Here is a 20,461-nt window from a genome sequence, read left to right as displayed (position 1 = left end):
CCGAGAATTGGTATGATGTGAATATTTGGAGGTGACACACATGTTAGGTGACGAGCGTGTGAACGTGCACCGTGAGGGATTGTGACTTGGTCCGTCTCGTGAGACTGTAAAGTCGAATAGCCATTGTTATTACTTGTTTTTCCTTGTCTTTGAGCAATTAACTGCCTTTCATGTTAGAAACCATGCGTAGGCCATATGATATCACTGTTGGGACCCGCAACGGTTGTATACTTGTCGAATTTACTGCTAATTGCTATCTTGTACTCAGTAACAGTCTTACTTGTGTGATATATATCTCTGTTCCCTCTCATTTCTTGTTGATACTTGTTGTATTCTCTGTTTGGGCTACTTATTATGATATTCTGTGAGCCCGAGGGGATGGAGAGGTTAATGACTGAGATAGGGCCTGAGCTGCGAGCTGCGAGGTATATGGATCAGGTTGCACGTCGCAACAAGCCTTCGACATATATATATATATATTATTGGATCGGGTTGCACGCCGCAACAATATATCGTTTGGGCTGAAGGAGCCTCTCCGGAGTTTGTACACCCCCAGTGAGCGCAGGTACCTATTGAGAGTGTGTATTGAGGGCTGAGAGCCGAGAGTATAGCTATTGAGATGAGTTGAGTGACTGCTGCCTTGAGAGGTTGTACTTGCTTTTATTTATTGTTGCACGTAGTTGTTATCTGTTGTTGTTGTGAAATTTCTGGAAGCTTCATATCTGTTTTACTTGAGCTCGAACTTATTTGACTTATACCACCGGATTTGAAAGCGTGTTCACTCTTTACTGAAAACTTTTGAAATGATCTGTATTTTTTTTATAGCTCGTCACTGCTTCTCAGTTCCTTATTTAATTTTGTTACTTACTCAGTTGGTTGTACTCATGCTACACCCTGCACTTCATGTGCAGATCCAGGTGTGTACCATTCTGGCGTTCGCTGAGTTCATGCGCGAGCTGATTATCGGAGACTTACGAGGTAGTTGTCGGCGTCCGCGATCCTTGTTTCTCCTTTCTTATTATCCTTTCTCTCTTGTATTGGCATTTGGCACAAACTATAGTAGACTCTGTTTCTAGATTGGTTGTTAGATGCTCATGACTTAGTGACACCCCGATGTCGGGCTATCATTCCGCACTTGTGTTTTGGGTTTTTACCTCGTTATTATGTAAACCTTCAGTTAGTTTAATTGCTTTAGCTCACTTCTGTTATATATTGAAAGCATATTGAGAATGTTTGCTTGCCTAGTTCCACGATGGGCGCCATCACGACTGGTTAGGTATTTGGGTCGTGACAGTAAAGTCATCAATAAATGTGATGAAATAACTTGCTCCATGCCTAGCCCTAACATTTATAGGCCCACAGATGTCTGAATGGACTAATTGCAAAGGATATTCAACTCTAGTCGCCTGACCAAAAGGTTTTCTTGCAGATTTTCCAGCAATACCATTTTCACAAGTGGACAATTCCACATGTTCAATGTTGGAAAGCAAACCTTGTTTTGTTAACCTTTGCATTCTTTATTGGCCTATATGACCAAGTCTACCATGCCATATGTTTACATCACTATCATATTTATGTGAAGAAACAAACATAGAAAAACTAGCATTATTATTAAATAAATCATAATCCAAATTCATAATAATTAAACCTTTGGTCACATGAAAAAAACCAAATAAAGTTTAACTAAAAGTCAACTTGGCAGAATTGCCATGACAAAACAAGTCAAATCCTAGCTTAAGCAAAACTGAAACTGAAATAACATTCCGGCGAATTGTTGGTGCAAAGAGAACATCGTGTAGTATTAGGTATCGACCACCACGCAAGACTAACTTGCATGTATCGATCCCTTCAACATCAACTTTATTGTTGTTGCCTACGTATATCCATTTTGCTCAACATGGAACTCGTCGAAATTCAACAAAGGCATTGTGTTCCCAGGCTATGTGGTTTGTTGCTCCTGAGTCTACAATCCACAAAGGATTAGATTCAGTTAGAAAAACAAAACTAGAAACACAAAGTTCACTAATTCGAGCATCGTGAAATACCTTTCTAGGAAGCTCAGAGCAATCTCTGGCATAGTGACCCTTTTTGTCACAATTATAGCATTTCACCTTAGTAACTTTGACACGTTTGGGACGTCTATTCTTTCCTTTTTCAGTCTTTGCCCTTTTTGCATGATGAGCTGGTTGAGATTGAGGTGGCCCTCTCTTCTTTCCCCAGTTCCTTTTCTTTGAATCACTCTTAGTTTTGGAGGTTGTTGCCATGTGCAACTCAGCTATTGGCTTTGCAACCTCAAGTCGTTCCTTCTCTAACTCAAGATGTCTCCGGACATCTTCCAGAGTTGTGATTCGCTCATTATGGTTCAAATACATTTTTACATGATCCCTAGAACTAGGTAAAGAGTGTATGACAACTTGGATTTGTTGTTCATCAGTCAACACATGACCAACATCTTTCAACTCCCCGGTCATATTTGTCATTTGCCTCAGATGTGTTTTCATTGAATGTTCTAGGCGTTTCTTATATGAATCAAATTTGATCGTTAAGGATCACAGCCTTGTAGTAGAACAGGTACCAAACCTTTTCCTTAAAGCATTTCAAAGATTCATAACTCTTTGGTGATCCTTAAACTCCCTTAGGATGTCACCATCCAAGGTGCTCAACAACGTAATGCGAGCAATGGAGTTCTTTTTCTTCCAACAGTCATAGGCTTCACGCTCACGCCTACGCTGAGCAGTGTTGCCTTCCTCAGGCTCATTCATGGCATTGGTAATGGCCTCCAGAGCCTCTTGCTCCTCTAGAACATACTGGACTTTCAAGCTCCATGTTTCATAGTTATCACCAATGAGTTTCAACTCTTTGTTGAGCTCAGCAATAATATTTTTCGAAGTAGTAGTCATTCTTTAACAAAATAAAAAATATTATGAGGATCATGTAAAAATAAAAAAAACAACGCAAGGCACGATGTTTGACATACATACATATTATGACACTAAGCATCAATTGATTAAGTTAATAAACACATATATTAATTATGGAGTCAAAAGTTCACTATGTTCTTAATCATCGTCCAAAAATTAAAATATTTTGAAAATTAACATATCCAATTACCTAGATAAGCATCTTAATCATGTTTAAGACAACATAATTATCTAACATGATTTTATAATCCTATGTGGATCATAAGTTAACAAATAACTTATATTAGCATGCAATAAAACTAATGTCAAACTAATTAATATTTATACATGCTATTCAAATTCACATAAAATTTATTTTAATGTTAAACTATTTAACATATTAAACAAATTAACAAGTATTGCTAATATTAAATTAATTAATATTTATATCATGCTCAACAAATTAACATAAAGCATGTGTTAAACTAATTAACAAAGGTAATGTTAAAAATAATTAACATTCCAAGCATGTTAAATAAATTAACAAATAAATATAATGTTAAAGAAATTAACAAATAAATTTAATATTAAACAAATTAACAATTCAAGCATGTTAAACAAATTAACATGCAAGTTTAATATTAAACAAATTAACATTTCAAGCATGTTAACAAATTAACAAGCAATTTTAATGTTAAACTAATTAACATTTTAAAGCATGTTAAACAAATTAACAAATAAATTTAATACTAAACAAATTAATATTTCAAGCAATTGAGATAATAAAACAATTATAATTTTAATAAAGGAATATAAATACTAAATTTATATTCTTAAAATTAAGTCCCTATGATTAATTTTCGAAATTTGGGATTTATTAAAAAAAATAACATAAGTTAATTTAAATTTTATTTAGACTATTAGCCCTAAATAAAATTAAAGAAGACATATGAAAGTGGGCCTTTAGCCCAATGTCTAAAGTATGCCAGCACCTAAAAACAATAGACTACTTTTAAGTGGACCCTTAGCCCATGACATGTAATTTAATAAAGCATTTCAAATGGGCCTTTAGCCCAGTTTTTAAAAAATCTCCCAATATCAAAAAAAAAAAAAAAAAAAAAGAGGGAGGCTTGAGCAGGTTAAAATAGCACGGGCTAGCCACTTTTCGAATTGGTCATTCAAAAATAGCCGAAGCTTGCCAAGTCATTGCAAAATAGCCACTATTTTGCTTCAACAGAGACCGGTCCAACATATTATACTGGAGTTCAGTGCACATGTATATGAATTTTCAGCATATTATACTGGAGTATTTTTCGAATTTTGAACAGTGTTTTCATTCAAATTTATCTTTACATGAAAAGTGGCTAAATTTCGATAATTTTTGAAATTGTGACTATTTTTGAATGACCACTTGTAAATCTCGCTATTTTTTAATTTCGCTTCCTAGTAGCCACTTAAAACCCATTCACTTGTGCGGGCCTAATTTTAAACCTTATTTTTTTAAAATAATTAAATTAGTAAATCAAATTAAAAAATAGAAAACCCTAGTCTTCTTCTTCTATTTTGTTTCTCAACCGCCACCTTGAAAGAGAAAGAGACCATTGTTTCCTCTCTTCTTTTCCTCTGTAGGCCATGGTCATCGGAGCACCAAGTTCCAACAGTCCCATTTTTTTTTGGATTTAGGAAGAGGAAATACTTTTCTTCTTTACTTCCTTTACTTCTTGATCAATACCTCCATTAATGGAGCACCAAGCTCCATATCTGCTAGATGTAAAAAAAAAAGGAACTTGCTAATGGAGAAGCCACTTTGTTTCTTGATAAGAAAATTAAACACTGGTTTAAAACATTAATTCAAACAAGTGTATAAACTTTATTTACCCAATTGCACACAAATTAAAAAAAATACATAGATTCAAATTCAAACAGAAATAGAACTGACATCTATGCTTTTTTTTTTTTATTTATTTCTTTATCAGATCCGAAAACTGATTTCATTGAACTGATATTGTCCCGTATCTTTTGATCCCTCAAATATAGCACTGAGCATATTTAGTCCCTTAAGTATGCTAAAGTGGAGCACCTTTAATCTCACCCACACAATGTGTTCAAAAACTAACGGTGTAGAGCACCTTTAGTCTCACCCACACAATGTGTTCAAAAACTAACGGTGTTACCCAACTCTGATTCGTGAAGCAAATCTTTTGTTCTGAAGTAAAACGTTTCCCTTTTATTGGATAACGCAAATTATCACTTTAATTCTTCATTTTTAGATGATGTCTTCTAAAATTTTGACCTTAAAAAATATCCCCTCATGTGCCAGTTTTCAATGAGAAAATGACACCGTATAGCCGCTGTAAAAATAATAGTCGAAAAATATATAAAATTTGTATATTTTTTGTATATATATACATTATGTATGTTATATACAAAAATTATACAAATTTTATACACTTTTTCAAATTTTAACTTTTCTTTTTGAAAACATCAATCGAATTTTTTAAATGAATATATATATATATATACAAAAAATTATACAAATTTTATATATTTTTTCGTCTATTATTTTTACAGCGGCTATACTGTGTCATTTTTTCATTGAAAACTTACACAAAAGGAGATTTTTTTAAGGTCAAAATTTAAGAAGACGTTATCTAAAAATGAGGAATTAAAGTGATAATTTGCGTTATCTAATAAAAGGAGAAGAAACGTTTTGTTTCAGAGCAGAAGATTTGCTTCATGAATCAGAGTTGGGTAACACCGTTAATTTTTGAATATATTGTGTCAGTGAGACTAAAGATGCTCCACTTTAGCATACTTAAGGGACTAAATATGCTCGGGGTTATATTTGAGAAACCAAAATAAACCTACCATTAAAGATAAGCGAAAACTAATTTCAGAGACATTGTCAAATAAAATGGATTAAACTTATTAACCATTCTATTGGCACAGAAAATTCAAAATAAATAAACACATAGTTCCAGTTTCACGTAGAAAAGAATTAGAACTATTCTATCAATTTTTCGGACCGAAAAACCAGCATGTGGCTCTGATACCAATGAACACATTAATCTAAACACATTAGATTTAGCGCGTAAATCGTAAAACGAGAACTTGCTTATTCTTGTAGCAGAAGGAACAGACGAATCGCAACTGAAATTACTTGTCGACGGTGGTTGTCACAGTGTATTGGAGCAACCCCTATTCCACAGTCTAAAACCTAGTCTGACATTAAGAGAAGACTAGGCATAGGAAAATAGTGCAGAACATCAATTTTATTGTACACAAAGTATACTTATATAGAAAATACCAAGGTTAACTAATAATCATGTTGAGCCTTAAAGCACCTTGTACCCAAAATTTCCTACAATTGCAATATGTTATTCCTTAGCCTCCGTACACTTAGCTGGGGATTGACCTGCTTAAGTTTAGATCCAAATTGCCAAGGCAAGTCTAACAAATCATTCTCTCTTTGTTTTCCCTTGCTGCAAGAGTCTTTTTAATCTTCAATCTCTCTTCTGTTAGTTTATCAGTCAGGATCATATCTTTCTCTTTAAAGTTTTTGAATCTTTTTTTGTGATACAGATTTTTTGGGTTGTGCAATGCGTTATGAAATTGGTAAAATTTTTTTACAAAATATGACGTTTCTACGGTTCATTATGTGACCGCAGAACTTTAAGTTTTCGCGTTTGTTAAGTGAATAAGGGTTGATCGAGCTTATGTGCTTGTCAGGTTTTTCATTATGTGCTTTTCATTGTACCTCGTGAAGTGAGACAGCTCAAATCTCATAATCATATTGTCCACATTTTCATTGATTGTGCAACTTTCTCGAAACCAATTGTTCCAATTTTATTAATTGTTCCACAAAATACTCATCCTTGCTTTGCTTAATCGACAGCCACGAATCAAGAATTCAAGAAAACTAATAAGAGACCATGTCGTAAATAGACTTGTATTATCTTGAATTAAACAACAGCAAACAACAACTCAGTGATTTTTACAAGTGAGGTCTGTGGAGGGCAGTGTGTACACAGACCTTACCCTTACTTGGAAGGAGTAGACAGTCTATTTCTGAAAGACTCTCGGCTCAAGAAGATGGAAAGAGACAGTGAAGCAGTAATAACAAAGAAGACCAGAAAGATAATACCAACAACGTAATAATCATAAAATAGAAAGAAAAGTAATAACAATAAGCAGTAACAATGTCACAATACCACAGACACAATGGAGTGTATTATCTTGAATTAAACACTGGGATAAATAAACTAATACCAGGAGAGCTCTTGCTCCCTTCATCTCAAATTATATATCGTGCTTCTCTTTTACATGACCTTTAAGAAATATTAATTAGGAGGAGTTTTAAGTTACTTTACTCTTATTTATGTCTTAAGATATGATTTCTCTTCATTGAATATTTGCTCTATTTATGTGATATCTCCATTTTCAAGAATAATTAATATTAAGGATAAAATAGGAAAAATATAATTAGTTTTATCTTGAACCTCTAAAATAATAAATAATTTGAGATAATTACTTTTAAAAATCCGATAGATAATTTGACAATGTGGGAGTAAAATTTACTTGACAGATCTTCAGTGCCAAGAACATTGAAAACTGAGGCCCACTAAATAAGGTAATCTCTAACACATTCACACATTAGGTCTTGTCATAGTCCCAGATAATACAATATCGGATTTTACCTTTTGGGCCAATACAGAGAAACACATGCATTTATAGAAGAATTACTTCAAATAGCAGTTCATTCATCCGCTGAATCTTAAAATAATCGGTAAAGATATAATATAGGCATATTTTATATATTATATGTGTATAATTGTGTATAATCAATGTATATGACTAGAAAAAATAAACAATAAATATAGCCGGCAAAGATCCCTTTTCTATAACCGCAGTTTTCGGACCAGTTTGTGTGCGCCTTGATTATTTTATCAGGTACATCTACCTTCCTCCAATATAAATATTACGTAACTCTGTCCACCGACGCTTAAACAAATAGGAAGAATTCGCCTATTACATTTGTCCCACGATTTTCGTCCCATTTAATTGATCGATAGGCCAGGAAAAAACCATGCATTTGGCTGGCCATGACGTAAAATGAGAAGGCAAAAGTACCTCTCTTTCTGCAATTATTGTTCTAAAACAATTTGTGTTTCGTTATAGCCACAAAATGATCACTTGGTCAAATCAATATTTACGTGGTATTATTTGAATTAGACTTGTCACAAGACAATATTCCTTCTGGTCCTCCAGATATTACTGAATTGTCTCTAACTAAGAACCAGCAACTCTATGACCCTATACATTAATGGAATTTAAGAAGCCACCCACCAAACTCCTTCATTGTAATTCTTCTTCTAGCCACAAACTCAATTCTCACATTTACTCCTAACTGTCCTTCCTAGCATAAGTTTATCCGATGTCTAAAATTAATAGGCTAAGAATGAGTGTGATTTTATTAAATGTAATAAAAAAGGCAATCGGGTGTACGAAACATCCCACGTTCACGCGGGAAAGGACCTCATTTCAAGGGGTGTGATGTAGGTAATCTACCACTAAGTTGCTCGGACACGGGTGCGGATCTAGAAGTCAGGTCCTTCAAGATATAAATTCTCAAATTCGGAGATACGGATCCTAGTACGGATATGGGTGCAGGGATCCGGCTAAAAATAATTTTAAAAAAAAAAATAAAAAAAAAATCTAAATTAAGAGAAGTTTCGTGGAATACTTACATATACCCTAGTTTTGCTTTTGATTTTGAAAATCAAATTGTATCTCGTCTCGAATTTTCTATCTGTCGTGGTCAAAGTATCCAAAATTGTTTGATTAGATCTGATACAGATCCCATATCCACACCCATACTAGTATCATGTCAACATAGGTGCGGCACCTAAACTGCCGTGTCGCAGCAACTTAATTAGGTCTACCCTGATACGTGCACCAGTGACTGATTCCAGAGCTCGAACTCGTGACCTTCACACGGAAAAAACTTTACCATTGTTCCGAAGGTCCTCTTCATCTTAATAAATGTATACATTATAATATTTTCTTTTTTTGCATATTTATATATAGTTCGAGCAGAAAGCAATAGGTTCAGTTGACTCACAAAACGATCTCACTTCTGCCTCCTAGAATCCTCATATTCCATCTTATAATCTTTCACTTCCTTTTATGACTTAGTATGCAGTAAAAGGCAAGTCATGAAAATGCAGAAATTGATTCAACTTGATCGGCTGGAGAACACTGGAGATGAATCTGATGGCACTCGCCAATTTCATGATCAACGTATAGTTGTCCCGACTATCCTCAATGCAATAGCTGATGGCTTTGAGAAGAAAGAACAATCATGGTAATAAAACTCTAATATCATAAGCAAATTGCAGATTAATTTGATTCCATTGTTTCCTCATTTATACCTTAAATATTTAGAACTATATATGAACTGCTTTTATATGCAGGTTTGCCACTTCTCAACTTCCAAGTGATTTATCAATTCGAGTTGAAGACATCACCTTCTATGTTCACAAGGTAAGTAAAGAAAAGTAGGATATTCTACACAAACTAATACAAGAACTATTTATCTAAATTTCTATGCAAGAAAATACAGAATAGTAAAGCCTCTTTCTTTTTCTTATTCAAACAATCACTCATTTTTCTTTTGTTATTGGAATCCTCCTCCTTTCTGTTTCTAGTTATGTACCTCTCTTTGCTTCTTTCTGATACTCTCTTAGCTGTTACTAAAGCAATTAACAATGAAACTTAATGTTGTAAATAAATTCATTCTTTGTACAGTTAAAGAACTCAAAATTGAATTAAATTTTTTGGCTGAAGTTATTAATGTTCTCATTATTGTATAATAAATGTAGAAACTAGTAGATTTAATTTAATTGCAATTTTATGTTAATAAATACCAAATTCATTTATGCTACTGCACATAGTTTTTGTACTTCCAGCATGTTTTGGTTCCTGTTTTTCACTTAAAACCCATGAGCCTTATTGCTTTTTTTGCGCTTTCAAAAACGCTGCTACACAGTCAAATTTAGAGTATGTGACCCTCCTTCCGTCCAAATTTATGTAATACTCTTTCCTTTTTAGTTAGTTTCAAAAGAATGATACCTTTTTATATTTAGTAACACTTTCATATTAAATTTTCCTTTTTACCCTTAATGAGATAATTTCTAACCCTTAATGAGATAATTTCTAGCCAAACAAATTTCTATGGTTCGTTTTATATCACAAGTTTTACAAGTCTTCCTTTATTACGTAGCTTCATTGAACATTAATTGGAAGTTAATTCAAGTTTATTTACTCACAGTATCCGCTGGTTGCAAGATGTGCTTACCTAAGAGAAATCGAATTTCAGCCTCAAAATTCACACTTAGGTTATGACCTCAAGCTCGAAAAATTTCCAGGCGGATCAGAAAATTTCGAGATCATTCTGAAATTCTGTTACGGTCTGCCAATAACCTTAAACCCTGAAAATGTAGCAGCATTAAGATGTGCATCGGAATTCCTAGAAATGACAGAAGCAATGGAAGAAGGAAACCTGATTTCAAAAACAGAAGCTTTCTTCACATTTGTAGTCCTTTCGTCGTGGAACGATTCCATCACTGTCCTTAAATCATGCGAAACGCTATCTCCTTGGGCAGAAAACCTACAGATTGTTAGAAGATGTTGTGACTCAATTTCTTGGAAAATCTTCAGAAAAAACTCAACACAGGAAATAACGAACGAAGAAACCTGGTGGTTCGATGATATTGCCACTCTCCGTATTAACTTCTTCTTGAGAATTATTACAGCAATAAGAGTAAAAGGAATCAAACCTGAAATCATTGGTTCATGTATCATGCATTATGGGGAGAAATGGTTGCCAAACATGAATAGTGAAACGAAAGGAACGGATAAATATGGTAATATAAGAAATGACTCGCAATGGAGTATTACAAGTGGGAGAATGCAAGAAACAAGCATTGGACAGAATAATAAGGAACAAAGAACAATAATAGAGAGCTTGATTAGTATACTACCTCCTCAAAAGGAAGCTATATCTTGCAAGTTTCTTTTACGGCTGTTAAAGATGGCGATACTGTATGCTGCATCACCAGCTCTAATTTCAGAGCTTGAGAAAAGAATCGGCATGGCGCTTGAAAACGCCAGTCCGAATGACCTTTTGATCCCTACTTATGCACTTAGTGAACAAACAATAATGTGAGTTTCTATCACCTCTGAAGTTTCAACTTTCAATTTTCATCTAAATGAAACATATACACTGATTATGTATATAATATATACATATATTATAAGTATATTTATGTATATTATATGTATATTTACAAGCCCGGTGCACTAAGCTTCCGCTATGCTGAGGCGGATTTAGAGGGGCGGAAGTAGGTTCACCCGAACCCCCTTCGTCGAAAAATTACATTGTATATATAAGGTAAAATCTATTTTTTACCTCTATATATTATGTTTTGAATCTCCTTGACACAGCCAAAAGCATAACTTAGTGGTCAAGAGGGTTCAAAACCTTTGTGAGGTCATTGGTTCAATTTCCACTAGCTACAATCTTTGTTAATGTTTTAAATTTTTTCTTTTTTTGAACCCCCTTACCGGAAATCCTGCCTCCGCCACTGTCGCTATGCGCGGTGTCCGGAGAAGGGTCGGACCACAAGGGTCTATTGTACGCAGCCGGCATGCATTTTTGCAAGAGTTTGTTTCCACGGCTCGAACCCGTGACCTCATGATCACATGCCAACAATTTTACGAGTTACGTCAAGACTCCCCTTCATACAAAACATATGAAGGGGCCCAAAACATATACATTTATACTTATACTTAATATACAAAACATATACATTTGCTGGCTATTATTTTTTTAGAGCGGCCCAAAAATGTAATTATCCCAAAAAGAAATAGACAGCCTGCTCACTCTTAACCATTTCCTTTAATACAGTTCAACTGAAGAACAGACTATCTACAATATAGATGTGGTGCAAAGGATATTGGATTATTTCTTGCTATATGAACAGCAAAAACTGCAGCAACATGAACCAAAGTCGACAACAGTGAATATCAGTAAACTGGTTGACAGCTACCTAGCAGAAATTGCAAGAGATCACAATGTATCAATCACAAAGTTCCAAGTCTTAGCTGAATCTCTGCCTCGACACGTTCGGACTTGTCATGATGGACTCTACAGAGCCATTGATACATACCTTAAGGTTATTTTAATTTCTGTAATAAAAAACACAAACCAGGAGGGAGCCTTGGCGTAACTGGTAAAGTTGCTGCCATGTGACCAGGAGGTCATGGGTTCGAGTCGTAAAAACAGCCTCTTACAAAAAATGTAGGGTAATGCTGCGTACGATAGACCCTTGTGGTCCGGCCCTTCCCCGGACCCCGCGCATAGCGGGAGCTTAGTGCACCGGGCTGCCCTTTGTAATCAAAAACATGTGGCACTTGATTTCTACAATCAAAGAATACAATTCAGCTTTAATATCTTCTACAGACTCATCCTTCACTATCAGAACATGATCGCCGAAGGCTATGCAAGATCATGGACAGCGAAAAATTGTCACTTGATGCATGTATGCATGCAGCTCAAAATGAAAGATTGCCTCTGAGAATTGTTATCCAGGTAAAATGCAGTTGAAATTTCATCCTATAAAAATGTATCCAGTACTGTAATTCTAGCAAGCAATATGCTGGCCTCAAACTAAGGTAGATTACACTTCAGTTTCCAATTTAGTATCGAGTATATATGAAGATGCTAAAAAGGTTAAAATATATTAGGCAAGTTGCTAGATTAGCTTGCATTCAAATTCGCAAAATTGGATGAGAAATCAATGGATATAATAGAGCTAAACCAATCGTAGAAATGTAAACAAAAATCACAAACATCTTACAAATGACGATCTGAATGCTCATGCCCTTTGTATATTATCATACTAAATTGCTATTATCTTAATTTTCATGCTACAAACATCCCTATAGCCAAGGAGTGTACATGTAGAAGTAAAAGGTTTTTATTGAAATTATTCTAAAAACTCCAGAATGATAGTCTTAGCGTGACTGGTAAAGTTGTTGTCATGGTCTAGGTCACGGGTTCGAGCCGTGGAAACAGTCTCTTCCAGAAATGTAGGGTAAAGCTGCGTACAATAGACCCTCGTGAGAGTTTAGTGCACCGGGCGGTCCTTTTTATACTAAAAACTACAGAAAGATCAATGAAAGCATTCAAGAAACCTAGCATGAATTCTAAAACCATGAAAAAAGAGGTTCTGGTCCGTCACCTAAGCTTGTGAATGAACGTAGAAGAATAAATACTACCACCTAAAACCTTATACACAGCTGATACACTTCTGAATTTGTAAGAGAATATTGCAGGTTTTGCTATCAGAGCAAGTGAAGATGAGGGCTGCAGTACAAGGGAAAGATATAATAACAAGTGATGATAATAACCCAGACAAGGAAAATAATTGGTTATCTACAAAGAAGGAGGTCAAGTCCCTTAAAGAAGAACTTGAAAAATTGAAGATACAAATGACAGATCTTCAGAGGGACTACACTGGACTGCAACAAGAATATGAAAAGGCAAACAACAAGCCTAGAATTCCATGGACATCTGGATGGAGGAAGATGAAAAAGTCTTCTCTTTTCAATAGAAAAATGGTCGAGGAAGAATCTCAAGAAGGCGAAAATAGAGTTAAACCAGGTCGCAGAACAAACATCAATCGAAGGCAGTCCATATCTTAAGTCCCACAATTATAGTTCTTATGTATCTGGTAGGTAAGAACACCCCTTGGAGTAGGCTGCCTACATACCCCTAGGTGTGGCCGTTCCCGTACCTTGCGTAGTGCATAGGATACTTCGTGCATCGAGCTGTTTTTTTTTTTTAATGTATCCTACAGATGAACTGATAAAATTACCCAGTTTTATGTATACAAAAGGCTAGTATGGCATAGACGGAAATTGGATAGAGCTTGTAATCAATCCTGCTTGTAAAAAATGTGTAATCTTGGTTATCTATAGTGATTGTGAATTGGTCTTTTCAATAGTATGTTTTACCATTACATACTAGAGTACCATCATTTCTATTTTCAAAATAATGTACTAGACTCCCTCTTTTCTTGTAAAGTATAGTTTTCAATCATCACAATTGCAGTATAAATCGAATCAATCAATGTGGATGCTACATGAGACCGTCGGAATCATCCATTGTTAGGATTGAAAATTCGGGTGGTGCAAAATATAGTCAAATAATATTATAATGATAATAACAAAGATAATACAAGTTGATAATGACGGTAATTAAAGAATATAAAGAAGGCACCAATTTAACGTGGTTCGGTCAGTATGACCTACGTCCACAAGCGAAGAAGAACAATTTCGCTATAGTAGCAAGAGTACAAAAGAGAGTACAAAATTAGAGTAAATACACTAATCAACCCAAAATATCCCAAGAGAATATCCTCACAAGATCACTCCAAAGAAGGGTTCACACAAGTATTTTCCGACACTCAACTCTCTTACAAAATACTATCAATTACTAAAAGAGGAGAATAAACAAGAAATGAAGAACTCAAATCTTGTTGGTGTGTTTGGAATGAGCTAGAATCAGCTCAATTTATAGCCAAAGGAATTGGAGTTGCTTGGTGTACAATTGGAATACAAGGCCTAGAATGAAAAGACATAATATGTCTAACAAGGTCACTAAGGAAAGGCCATGAAGAAGCCAACAAGGCTAATAATCATTGGCCAAAAGTAGGCCACATATATTACAAATCTTCACCTTGGACTAGTTTTGGTTGATGTAGTAAACTTGCATCACCTTCTCCGAAAAAGCACCTATGGGCAAAATCATTCTTCATAAATGCCAATCAAGTTCAGGCAAAGCTTGAACTTGGACACTGGAAGAGGTTTTGTGAACATGTCAACAGGATTGTCTCTAGTGCTGATCTTCTGAACAACGACTTTTCCTTCAGCAATGGTTTCTCGGATGAAATGATATTTATATCGATGTGCTTCATCCTCTCATGATATATCTGATCTTTAGTCAAGTGAATGACACTTTAACTATCACAGAAAATTATAATACAATCTTGGTGTAAACTGAGTTCAGCAAATAGACCCTTCAACCATAAGGCTTCTTTGATCACCTTGGTCACTGCCATATATTCTTCTTCGGTAGTAGATAAAGCTACTACATGTTGTAATGTAACTTTTCAACTGATAGCGCAATCACCAATGTAAAATACATAGCATGTCAGTGATCTTCTTTTGTCAAGATCACCTGCATAATCTGAGTCTACAAAACCAACCAAAGTATTAGTATTTCTCCCAAACTCTAAACATGTGTTTGAAGTACCTCGCAAGTATCTAAGAATCTATTTCATATCCTGCCAATGTGCTTTACTAGGGCAAGCCATATATCGGCTTGCCACGCTCACTACTTGTGAAATGTCTGGACATGTATAAACCATTACATACATAATAATGCTGACTGCACTGGAATAAGGAACTTGTTCCATGTACCTCTCTTCTTCCTCTGATTGCGGGGACTGAGCAGCTGATAATTTAAAATGAGCAGCAAGAGGGGTACTAACTGGTTTAGCATCTTTCATGCCGAACCTCTCCAAGACTTTCTCCAAGTACTTCTTCTGGGTCAGGAATAGCCTATTGGCTTTTCGATCTCTTTTGATCTCCATGCCAAGAATTTTCTTAGCTGCTCCCAAATCTTTCATCTCAAATTCTCTTTTCAGCTGACCTTTCAAATTGTGAATTTCTGTTAAATCCTTAGCAACAATGAGCATGCCATCAACACAAATGTAATAAGTACACAAATGAACCATCAGTTAACTTCAGGAAGTAAACGCAACTATCATACATGCTCCTCGAATAACCATGACCCAACATAAAGGAACCAAACCTTTTGTACCATTGTCTTGGAGATTGCTTTAATCCGTACAAGGATTTCTTCAACAAGCAAACATGATCTTCTTTTCCTTCAATTTTAAATCTTTCGGGTTGATGCATGTATATTTGTTCCTCAAGTTCGCCATGTAAGAAAGTTGTCTTAACATCAAGTTGTTCTAATTCCAAAACATACATGGCAACTAAGGCAAGCAAGACACGAATAGAGATATGTTTAATAACAGGTGAAAAAATATCATTAAAATCAACTCCTTGTACCTGACTATAGCCCTTTGCAACTAATCTTGCCTTATACCTCGCATATTCAACCCCTGAAATGCCATCCTTTTTCTTGAAGACCCATTTGTAACCAACAATTCTTTTTCCTAATGGCGGCTTCACAAGAGACCAAGTACCATTCTTGCGGAGAGATTCAGTTTCTTTATTCATTGAAATCAACCACTTGGCTGAGTCAGCACTAGAAACTACTTCTGAATATTTTGATGGCTCTCCAATTTCTTCAGTTTCCTGTGCAACTGAAAAAGCAAATGCAACATAATCTTCAAACCTTAATGGTTGTTTACTTTCTCTTCTTGGTCTATGTTTGGCTATAAAATACTCCTCTTCTTCTGGTTCAACTTCAGGAGTCTCAACTTTAGGAATTTCAGATTCTGGCTCAACTTGAGGAGTTTCAACTGTATTTTTTCCCAAAGTTGATGAGCTTGGCTCAGAAGGAATGCCAATTTCAACCTCCACCTGCTTCTGTGTACTCTTCCCTTTATCTGTATTACAAGAACTAGAAGACTTTTTTCTGGAATGTAACATAGAGGATTTATCAAAGGTTACATCTCTGCTAGTTATAAATTTTGGTGCCATAGGATCAGGATACCATAGTTGGCATCCTTTCACCCCAGATGCATACCCAAGAAAAATACACTTTTTATCCCTTTGCTCTAATTTTTTATCATTTATATGCATGTATGCGGGGCAACCAAATATTTTTAAATAAGAATAATTAGAAGGAGTACCTGACCACATTTCCTCTGGAGTCTTAAAGTTCAAAGGTGCAGAAGGAGTACGGTTGACAATATAATAAGCTGTAGAGATAGCTTTTGTTCAAAAGGCGTTTGTCAACCCAGCATTTGAAATCATACAACGAGCCCTTTCCAAAAGAGTTCTATTCATCCTTTCTGCCACACCATTTTGCTGAGGTGTCATTCTCACTGTACGGTGTCGAAGAATTCCTTCATTCTTACAAAATTCGTTGAATTTATCATTACAAAATTCCAAGCCATTATCTGTTCTAAGCCGCTTAACATGTTTTCCTATTTGCTTCTCTATCAAAACTTTCCATTGTTTGAAAGTTAAGAAAATATCACTTTTATTTTTTAGGAAACAAACCCAAACTTTCCTTGAATAATCATCAGTGAAAGTTAACATATACCTGGCACCACCTTTTGACGGGGTACGTGAAGGGCCCCAAAGATCTGAATGAATGTAATCTAAAGTATCTTTTGTTCTATGAATTGCTGGAGATTTGAAGCTGACTCTTTTCTGCTTCCCGAACAGACAGTGTTCATAGAACTCTATATTTTCAGTACTTTGGCCATACAAGAGACCTCTTTTGCTGAGGATGGAAAGATCTTTTTCACTCATATGCCCCAATCACATATGCCACAATTTGGTGATGCCAGAATCTGATTTATGTGATATTGAAACTGCAGCAGTACCTGTAACAGTAGATCCCAAAATAGTATACAACGTACCAGATCTGCGTGCTTTCATGATCACAAGAGCACCATGAGAAACTTTTAAAACTCCACCTTCACCTGTGCACATACACCCAAGAGATTCTAGAGTGCCCAAAGAGATGAGATTTTTTTTAAGTCAGGAACATATTTAACATCGGTGAGAGTTCTCACCACACCATCATGCATTTTGATTCGGACTGTACCTTTACCAATAATATTGCAGGCAGCATTGTTGCCCATCAAGGCAACTCCACCTTCAATAGATTCATATGTGGTAAATAAATCTCGATTGGGACACATATGATAAGAACAACCCGAATCTAAAATTCACTCATTGTTAGATTTGAAACTATTATTATTTGCTAAAAAAAATTAGTTCCCTCAGTCTCATCAGCAGCTACACTTGCTTCGGCAGTATCAGTATTTTTGTGCTCATTTTTCTTTTCTGTATATTTTTCTTTATTTTTCAATTTAAAGCATTCAGAAATAATGTGACATTTATTATGACAATATTTGCACATGATATTTTTGTATCTGGATTTTGACCTTGATTTAGGTCTCTCACTACTTGAATCTTTTTAATCGGATCTACCTCTTATGAATAAGCCATCCCCTTGGTTCCCACTAGTTTCCCCAGTAATATATCTATCTATTTGTTCTTTTGATTTCAAAATAGATTTGATATCTTTATAAGAGATATTATCCTTTCCATAAAGTATAATATCTCTTATGTGTTTAAGATATTGGGGTAAGAAAATAAGCAATAACACAGCTTGATCCTCATCTTTGATTTCGGCATCTATGTTACTTAAATCCATAAGAAGAGAATCAAAAGTATCAAGATATGTAAGTATAGAGGTACCTTCAGCAATACGAAAAATGTGGAATTTTTGCTTTAGTAAAGCCTGTTTTCTACTGTTTTTTTTTTCTTTTTTTCATAAATAGGGTTTTCAGCTTTTCCCATATGTCTTTGGCTGTACTTTCTGCTGCAAATTCACGCAAAACCTCATTTGAGAGATTTAAAATAATACATGCTTTTGCCTTTTTGTCTATGACGGCAAACTCCTCATCCGTCATTTTATCCGGCTTCTTCTCCTTTCCTTGCAGTGCCAAATCTAAGCCATCCTGAATTAGGATAACTTCCATCTTTGATTGTCACATTTTAAAGTTTACACTTCGGTCAAATTTCTCAACATAAGACTTTGTTAGAGTCATTTTGGCTATATAAACTAACCCGATTAGATCTGGCTTTGATACCAATTTGTTAGGATCGGGAATCCGGGTAGTGCGAAATTTAGCCAAATAATTTTATAATGATAATAATAAAGATAATGCAAATTGATAATGACGGTAATTAAAAAAATATAAAGAAGACACCAATTTAACATGGTTCGGTCAGTATGACCTACGTCCACAAGCGGAGAAGAGCAATTTCACTATAGTAGCAAGAGTACAAAAAAAGGTACATGATTAGAGTAAATACTCTAATCAACACAAAATATCCCAAGAGAATATCCTCACAAGATCACTCCAAAGAAGGGTTCACACAAGTATTTTCCGACACTCAACTCTCTTACAAAATACTCTCAATTACTAAAAGAGGAGAAGAAACAAGAAATGAAGAACTCATATCTTGTTGGTGTGTTTGGAATGAGCTAGAATCAGCTCAATTTATAGCCAAAGGAATTGGAGTTTCTTGGTGTACAATTGGCCAACAAGGCCTAGAATGAGAGGACATAATATGTCCAACAAGGTCACCAAGGAAAGGCCATGAAGAAGCCAATAATGCTAATAATCATTGGCCAAAAGTAGGCCATATATATATTACATCCATCCTAGCACTACTCTTATCCAAAGGCGCTTAACTTCAAATAGTTGATATGATTCAGTGCATTAGTGCTGGTATCGTCAAGACTACTATTTTATTGGCTATGAATATACTCTAATTCCTAATTTACCAGTTTGGAATAGGTTATGCTTTGCAGTCATAATTCCATTTAATTTTGATAAAATTCTTCTTGCTCAAGATGAGGAATGTCATGAACTCTCTCATATCATTCCTAGCTTCAACATTATAGAGAAAATGCTAATCCTTGATAAATCTTGCATAAATAACATTTCTCATTTTGCACATATCATAGTAGTAGTACTACTACATTTAGAGCCATTAACTTAATACAATTTCAACTACCATACAGACCATTCATCTATCTATATTTATATTATATTAAAAGCATGAACTCCCTAACTTAAAAATTAAATTACTTAAATACCCTTCTGAATAATATAATTATCATTTTTAATTTTAAAAAATTGTCGTGCAAAACACCCCAAACCGAATGGATGTGACCTTTGATATTTATTAACTGGTTCGATATTAATCCTTTGCCTAAAAGTTGCTTGGTTGTAAATTAAACCATTCTCCGTAAAGAAATGTACGTTTATGTCAACCTCAAACGTAAAAAGAATTTGAAGAGAAAAAAAAATGTTGTACATTACTTGTCTGTCTCATATCGTAAGTTTGCTTTTCATGTTCTCAGATTCCTACCCGATCGTATATTTTCACTATTTAATTAATTTGGAACTATATATTTGTAGTACACATTTTATGAAACCTTTAAAAAATCAAAATTTCCTTAGGCAAATATTATTTTTGCGTTTAATTTTATTGCATAGCAATTTTTTTGGTTCTGGGAGTTTTATTTGCTCGCATTATGTTAGTTATTTTTAATATTTTTTCCATTTCAATATATGTGAAGATGTTTAACGGGGCATTGATTTTAAATTAAAAAAAATATTTTTGATACTTACGGTCTAATATAAACTATAGGAATTTTTGTGGCTTGTAAATTGATCATTTCACTAAGGGTAATAGAAAGTTTAAAG

At 34.8% G+C, this 20,461-nt stretch overlaps 1 protein-coding gene across 1 annotated transcript; it reads left to right on the top strand.

Moving 5' to 3' along the window:
• The first annotated feature begins 8,980 nt into the window (after nucleotides 1–8,980).
• LOC107811904 (BTB/POZ domain-containing protein DOT3) lies at nucleotides 8,981–13,966 on the top strand. Its single transcript, XM_016636895.2, has 6 exons — nucleotides 8,981–9,264; nucleotides 9,374–9,443; nucleotides 10,231–11,123; nucleotides 11,869–12,136; nucleotides 12,424–12,552; nucleotides 13,299–13,966. Exons 1-6 carry the CDS (start codon nucleotides 9,116–9,118, stop codon nucleotides 13,665–13,667), a joined length of 1,878 nt encoding a protein of 625 aa, XP_016492381.2. The 5' UTR covers nucleotides 8,981–9,115; the 3' UTR covers nucleotides 13,668–13,966.
• The last annotated feature ends 6,495 nt before the right edge of the window (nucleotides 13,967–20,461 follow it).

This window comes from Nicotiana tabacum, chromosome 13, assembly GCF_000715075.1.
Source record: "Nicotiana tabacum cultivar K326 chromosome 13, ASM71507v2, whole genome shotgun sequence".
In the NCBI taxonomy this organism is placed as follows: domain Eukaryota; kingdom Viridiplantae; phylum Streptophyta; class Magnoliopsida; order Solanales; family Solanaceae; genus Nicotiana; species Nicotiana tabacum.
Note: the sequence above shows the minus strand (reverse complement) of the source record. Positions and strands in the feature narration are given on the sequence as shown.

What these genes read in the sequence shown, in the direction of transcription:
- LOC107811904 (XM_016636895.2), top strand. Translation starts at nt 9,116, where the DNA reads ATGAAAATGCAGAAATTGATTCAACTTGATCGGCTGGAGAACACTGGA. An exon ending in CCATTGATACATACCTTAAG is followed by an intron (nt 12,137 to 12,423) that starts GTTATTTTAATT and finishes TATCTTCTACAG; the next exon opens with ACTCATCCTTCACTATCAGA. An exon ending in CTCTGAGAATTGTTATCCAG is followed by an intron (nt 12,553 to 13,298) that starts GTAAAATGCAGT and finishes AGAATATTGCAG; the next exon opens with GTTTTGCTATCAGAGCAAGT.